We start from the raw sequence: 7,391 nt of genomic DNA, 5'->3' as shown, positions 1-7,391 counted from the left end.
TTTATTTATTTTTATTTATTACATTTATTTATTATGTGTGTGTGTGTGGCCAGCTCAGCCCACCAGGGGGCGGGGCTGGCTGGCATGTGGTGCTGGAGGATTGAACCGCGGTCCTTGTGCTTTGCCAAGCTTGTTTCAAGGAGGTGCTTTAGACCACTGAGCCATCTCTCCAGCCCATTTTAAAATATTTTTATCAGTAAAAAGTTTCATAAACAAGTTTCATTTACTCCAACTATATTTTGAGTTGTGTTCTTCATGAGAATGAAAGTTCCTTGACTTTGTTATTAGCTTTCTTCATATCACATTTTGTTTATTTGGTAGCCGGCTCAGCCTGCCCTAGGGGCAGGGATGACAGCATGTGGTGCAGGGGATCGAACAGTGGTGCTTTAGACTGCTGAGCTATTTTGCCCGCCCATGTCACATTTTAGTATGAGTTTCTCTCAGTAAAATTCTCTCAATTAAGTGAAAATCACCTGTGATGTTTAGGATCTTATTAAAAGGAAAACTCTCTTTTTTCTTCTTTGTACTGGGGGTTGAACTTGGGATCTTGGGTTTGCCAGGCAGGCACTTATGCCGCTGAACTATATCCCTAGCCCAAAGGAAGGCTTTCTGAATTGTGCTCTTGTTTTCTATTCCCCTTGAAATGCCCTTGACCATCCCTAGGGGAGATGCTGAGGGGGCAGCTGGACGTGTCTGTAGTTGAGAGGAGTGACTCCAACTGGGGCCAGAAATGTGGGAATGGTGACTGATGTTACATTTGTGATATGTAATCACCAAACCAATGGTGATTGATATTGAATTTAACATTGTTTAAAAAAATTAAATCTAATAACAATTTTAGTGAGGTGACAGAAAAGAAGACAGGTATAACTCCAGGCCTTTGGCTTGGATACTTGCTGGAAAAGCGATTCTCTACAGGGAACACTGATGGGGCAGAAAAACCCAACTTTTTTTCTATTAAAGCGGCCTTGAAGGATGCTTTATTTACAAGAACCTCCAACATAAAGTACAGAGTTTCTGGAACTTATTCACCAAAGAACTTTAGGGGTCAAGGAGCAGAGTGGCTTCAAGGACTGCACTGGGCCTTCACACAGAAGGGTTTGCTCTGCTCTTGATATCGTTGGTCATCATCACACTAGCTGTGCGTCATGTATGCTGTGCTAGCAGGGGATCATATATTTTTCCTGAAGGTGGAATTGTGGCTTCTAGACTCTGAGTTGGAAAGGAAGAGTTGGAGAGATAGCAAAGAAAAATACAAGTGTCACACAGCACATACCTCTACTAAAATAATCATGATCCATTGTTGATCTAAAATGCAAATTCCACTGGGTGTTCTGCATTCTATCTGGCAACTCTACTCTCACCCATTATCTTATTGTCCCCAGAAACTAGCATCATAATAACCAGTATTTCCTGAGTACAGACTTGTGCCACAGCCCATTATAAATGTTGTGTCCATTAACTTGGTTAAAACGTCTAACAAACATGTGCAAGGTGGGCTTTTCCAGATGAAAAAAATGGAGGCACACATAGATGGATAACTCAGTGTAGAACTCACGACAGGCATGAGAAGGTGGAACACTCCCATCTGGCTGTCTGGCAGGGATAACCAGACCTTTCATCTCAGTGACTGATGAAGAATATTCTGAAGACAGTAGAGCTGAGGGGAAGCTGGCCCAGGTGGTCCCCACCCAAATCAGCTCACAGCTGCTCCTGTTCTCTGCTAGGGCTTGACTTTATGATCCAGAATGAGTTAAAAGAGCCAGATTATATCTTTAAGTTTTAATTATTCCACTGGCTTTGGGAAAAGTTATTAGTGCTTGGAAGAAAACAAAACCATGTACGGGATGAATCATTCTCAAAAAGGTTTACTTGCTTTCAGCCGAAAATGCCATCTTCCAGTAATTTGCCAAAATGGCCAACACGGAGGGCAAGAGGAGGGGAACCCAGTTTATGTTCTCTAGGCCTAAGTTAGTGGACACAACATTTATAATGGGTTCTGGTGCAAGTCTGTACTCAGGAAATATTGGTTATTATGATGTTAGTTTCTGGGGATAATAAAATAGGAATATATGAATATTTGGTAGATATATGAAAATCTACAAAATCTTCCACTAAAGATTTCTTTTCAGTGGAAACCCAACGAAGCTACTCAGTTTTCAATAGGTCGGTCTGCTCTTATAGCCATCTTGCTAAGCCTCATCATTACACTTTCTAGATACCTACAAAGACCTTTGATGACATAATTGATTTTCTTCTCATTTGAAGGTTAAGCCATGTTCTATTAAAGACACAAAAGACAGAAATATGAAGATTTAGGTTTGGTCCATTTTTATTGTTGGCATTTATAAGTACATTCTCCAACTTCTCAGCCTGAGATCCCAAAGATGCTTATTATACTTGCAATGTGTATCCATCTCTGGTTTGTCTGAAATGTTCGGTGTTAGAATATGAGGTATCTCTCAGGAAACTGGCTGCCACCGTGCAGGATGAAATGTTCGAGACTCATGAAATTCACTGTGAAATGCTACTCAGCACAGTCCTTTGTTATATTTAATGAACTTAAAGCTTCTGATTTTAAATAGAATATAAAAAGAAAAAAAAAAGAATATAAAAAGAAATGTGAATTACATAAAACATTAGAGCCATTAAAAAATAACATTAGCTTCAAGTAAACATTTATAGTATAAAATTTACAAATTTTTAGGTAAGCCATAAAATTTGGGGAATTATTGCTATGAAATTGTTCTTTTTATTCATAAGAACAACTTCTAAGATATTTGTATTACATGAAATTAGTTTTACACTAAATAACAAGTGGTAATAAATGAGTACTGTCAGGGATCCAAAAGGTGGCACTGAAGAATAATTTGGAAAAACAAAGGTAAAAACATTAAAATTCTGATCAATATTTGATAGAATCAATTTAAGCTAGATAAGTCAGTTAGCAAGAAAAGCTATTTATTATCCTTTAACTTTATATCCAACAACTGCATCAAACTTAATATTGATCCTTTGTTTTAAAAGTGCCAGGAAACGCTCAGGAAAGATCCTAGAAGAAAGATACGCAAAAATTAGGAAAGTAATATCAAGCACATTTGTAGTTTTATTGGGGTAGTAGGGATGCCAGGAATTGAACTTAGGACCTTGCCCTTGCTAGGTGAGTACTGTGCCACTCAGCTATATCCACAGCCCCAAGTGCATTGTAAAGTATCTTCTTTTAAAATACTCATTTAGAATGATCAGACCTACATAACTCCATGAATGCTAAGCAATGACTTGAAGATTATACTATAATTGGCATTATCTGTTCTAATGGAGTCTAGATAGACATCAGTCACCCAGATTGATGAGCAAGATCTCTCATGATCCCTTCTTTAAAACATTGGGGTTCTTTCTGTGTACCCTTGCCATGTGACTCGCTTCCACATTGGATCAATATTGTTTAGGAGATGACTATACTTGTAATCTTATTGGTTGATCATAGTTTTGGGCTGTGTTGTACCCACCTCATGATTGTGTATCTACCTCACAATCTTGAACTAAAACTTCCTCCGTGAAGTAGGGTTTATAACAACTCACTTTTAGGTCCCCTCCTCCCTCTTAGAAGCTATTTCTCTCAATAAATTCTTCCTATTCTTAAAAATAAATAATAAATAATTTAATTTATTGGGTAGCTTGTATTCATTTGAGACAAGAACTTTAACTTGACGTTTCTAGTATGTAGTCCTTCTCATTGAATTCACAGTCTTTCCAAAGGAAAAGGAAAAAGGCCTAATTTTCTTTAGGGTAGGAGTGGCCTGAATATCTTTTGAAACATATACTCTGTGTGTGTGTGTGTGTGTGTGTGTGTGTGTGTGTGTGTGTGTGTGTGTGTCCGGCTCAGCCTGCCCTGGGGGGGGGGGGCTGGCAAGGCATGTGGTGCCCGGGATTGAACCTCAGTCCACGCACTTTGCCTAAGTTTGACTAAGCAAGCACTTTAGACCGCTGAGCTATCTCGCTGGCCCTGAAACGTATATATTTGAAATAAATACACTCCTACATTTTTTAAAAGATCTGAGAGGAGGATCTGAATGGCTGAAATCCCTACTAAAGAGAAACTTGGCATTGAAAAAGAAAGTGAATTCAGGAGCCAAAATTATGCTTTATAATTCATATCATTTAAATATTCTGCTGAAAGGCAGGGAAGTAGAACTGCTCAGTAAAAACGCAAACAATACACTTAGTTTTGAACATAAAGCTCAACGAACTCATTACCTTTTGAATTTAATCTCTTCAAACGTAAATGGAAAAATTAATGCCTATCCATAAGAGTTCTCAGGAGGGCTCCTGTGTTAAGAAAATGTATCAAACTTGTGATGGACAAGCTGGGCGTGGTCATGTCTGTAATCCCAGCACTGGGGAAGCTAAGGCAGGAGTACTGCTGAGAGTTTGAGCCTAGCCTACATAGTGAGTTCAAGGCCAGGTCAGAGTCTATATTTCTAAACCATTTCCCAGGGAGACCAATGCTGCTAGTCTATAGATGACACTGGAAGAAGTCAGGTGCAAGGATCTCTGTTATCATGAAAGGTTATTCAGCATCTCCTTGGCTATGACCTTCCCAAAGTAAAAGGTCAGTGCTGTCTGTGAATGCAGACCGAAAACCTCACCATGGAATCCTTTCATCTCACTGTCCTGATTCCAGTATGGGAAAATATTTTAAATGGATCCTGCCTCTTAATCACTCATTTATCAAACAAGTGGGGCCAGGGATATAGCTCAGCAGCACAGTGCTGTCTGGCAAGCACAAGGTCATAAGTTGGATTCCTGCTAAAAACAAAACAAAACAAAACAAAACAGAAAAAAACCTTAAAAACATGTGGAGGGCCGGCCAGATAGCTCAGCGGACTAAAGCACCTACTTAGGCAGAGCATAGTGGTCAGTGTTTGATCCTCTGGCATTGCTGTGTTGGCGTTGCCCCCAAGGAGCACTGAGATGGTGATTGAGACTAGTTGTGGTGGCACGTTCCTGTAATCCCAGAGCTTGGGAGGCTGAAAACAGAAGGATCACTACGAGTCCAATCTGTGTAGTGAGACCCCATACTAAGTACAAAAAAAAAAAAAAAAAAAAAGTGGAAATGATATGCCTGATTTCCCAAATAAAGATACCAAACTTACTTCGATGATTAACATGTTTAAAAATCAGCAGCATTGGGGCTGGTGAGATGGCTCAGTGGTCTAAAGCACCTACTTAGAACAAGCTAAGCTAAACAAAGCACAGGGACCACAGTTCGATCCCCCAGCACCACATGCCAGCCAGCCCCGCCCCCTGGTGGGCTGAGCTGGCCACACACACACAAAATAAATAAATAAATATTTAAAAAAAAAATAAAATAAAAAAATAAATAAAAATAAAAATCAGCAGCATCTGTGTGGCTATTCCTTTCATTACCTCAATTCTGTTTAACTGCATGTTATCAACTGTCTAATTTTAAATGACTAAAAATATGCAGTAAATAAATGCTTGTTTCTAATTCTGACAAACATAATTACCACTTACCTTTCCAGCAATGTTAACAAGCGGATAGTAGATGGGACAAAAATCATCTTCTGATCGGTCAAGATTCCATTCATCAGTTTGTCAACCACTTCCTCGGGCTCCAGGGTAGGTCCCAAGCTAGAAACAGAGGCAGGCATCAGACACAAAGCATCTCCCAGAGGCGTCTGCTGTGTTTGGTGCTGAGCAAGTGGAGTGACCAAAGGGACCCTTACAGAGCTGACCTGGTGTGGGGAGCCCACCAGCACGTTCAGAAATGGGGAGCTACTGTACCATCAATAACCATACCAACCACTTATTTACTGTTTACTGGGACCCACACACTAAGTTAACCCTTCTGTCCAGGCTAAGAGGGTTGTTTCCCCCACCGCCCCAGAACCTGAGATTGAACTCAGACCCTTGCACTTGCCAAGGAAGTACTTATTCCACTGAGCCATCTCCGCGGCCCCAAAGAGGTTTTATAATAACCTAAGAAGGCAACATTATAATCCTAATATTGCAAATAGGATCTGTGGCAGTAAGCAGGACTCAAAAATAATTCAGCTAGACTGGGATTGACAAGCTCACTTTCAAATCTTCAGCTTTTTCAGGAAAGAAGTCAGATACCAGTATACCAGGCTTATTATCATCATTGAACAGTGTCTAAAGTGTTGTCACAATTAAAATACGATAGATGTGTCTCTCGTTGTGGATGCCATGCATCCACATGGACACTTTATAAGGTCCTGATTGACTTTTTAGCCTTGTTACTTGGTTCCACCACACCTTTGTTGTGCCACCCAAATTCATGTACCATCGACCAGCTAAAGGGCAGTAGGCAAAAAAGTGGTTTGTAAAAGTCTGGATGTTGAAGTGCATTTAAGGAAGAGCTGCAAAAGGGCTTGTTCTCAGAGGCCTTTTTTTTAATGAAAACATCTCACCAACTTTACTTTTTTTTTGAGACAGAGTATCACTATGTAGTGTAGGCTGGCCTCAAACTCACAGCAATCCTCCTGCCCCAGCCTCCTGCGTGCTGGGATCACAGGCCTACACCACCATGCCCAGCTTCCCAACAACTTTAAAAATAATTTGCATTTTTAAAATAGGAAGCTCTGTGGGGCTGGGGAGATGGCTTAGTGGAATAAGCACTTTCCTGGCAAGAGCAAGGACCTGAGTTCAATCCCCAGTTCCACCAAAAAAAAAAAAAAAAAAAGGAAGCTCTGTGGCATCAGGACTTATTTCCTGCTCCACAGGGTTTTTTTCAGGCAAGGTCTTACTTTATTATTAGACTGGTCTTGAACTATGTAGCCTGGGTCTGTCCTTGAACTTGCAAGGATTCTTCTGCCTTCGCCCCCTGAGTGCTGGGCTTACAGGTGTCCACAGGCTTCAGCTGCCGCTGCACTACTATCTCCCCGGTACTCTTGAGGCACATTAGCCATGTTCTCTTCTGTGGGAAGTCCTTGCGGCAGTTTCAGGGGCTGGATTCTTACGAGATGCTTAACCACTTTCAGCTTTGCATTTACTGAAAGGATGTTCTTATGAACTTGAGGAGTGTGTGCTTTTTCTAATCCAAGCATCGATTACATTTTTTTCCCAATGTGGTCGTCTTATTGTACTTTTTATTCTGGTAACAACATGTAGTTTATGAGGGTGCTGTGGATCCCCACCATACTTTTCACGATCTTGAGGTGAAGGCTGAAACACTTTATCTGGAATTTTTTTTTGAGGAAAGATTTATTTTTTTAATATACATATTCCACAGTTTATTTATTTATTACATTCATTTAGTGTGTGTGTGTGTGTGTGTGTGTGTGTGTGTGTGTGGCCAGCTCAGCCCACCAGGGGGCAGGGCTGGCTGGCATGTGGTGCTGGGGGAT

General features: G+C 40.5%; 1 protein-coding gene across 1 annotated transcript in view; it reads right to left on the bottom strand.

The window, feature by feature from the left end:
* Positions 1 to 2,308: 2,308 nt before the first annotated feature.
* Positions 2,309 to 7,391, bottom strand: part of Hsd17b11 (hydroxysteroid 17-beta dehydrogenase 11) — a 43,201-nt gene continuing 38,118 nt past the window's right edge. Inside the window, exons 6-7 of the mRNA XM_004629261.2 lie at positions 5,539 to 5,655; positions 2,309 to 3,052 (exon numbers count right to left, since the gene is read on the bottom strand). Coding sequence (XP_004629318.1) covers positions 2,965 to 3,052; positions 5,539 to 5,655 — 205 coding nt within the window. The 3' untranslated portion in view covers positions 2,309 to 2,964. The remainder of the gene's footprint in view (positions 3,053 to 5,538; positions 5,656 to 7,391) is intronic.

The sequence above is a fragment of the Octodon degus genome, unplaced genomic scaffold, assembly GCF_000260255.1.
Source record: "Octodon degus isolate 3935 unplaced genomic scaffold, OctDeg1.0 scaffold00028, whole genome shotgun sequence".
Classification (NCBI taxonomy): Eukaryota; Metazoa; Chordata; class Mammalia; order Rodentia; family Octodontidae; genus Octodon; species Octodon degus.
This window is presented reverse-complemented; position numbering and strand designations above follow the sequence as displayed.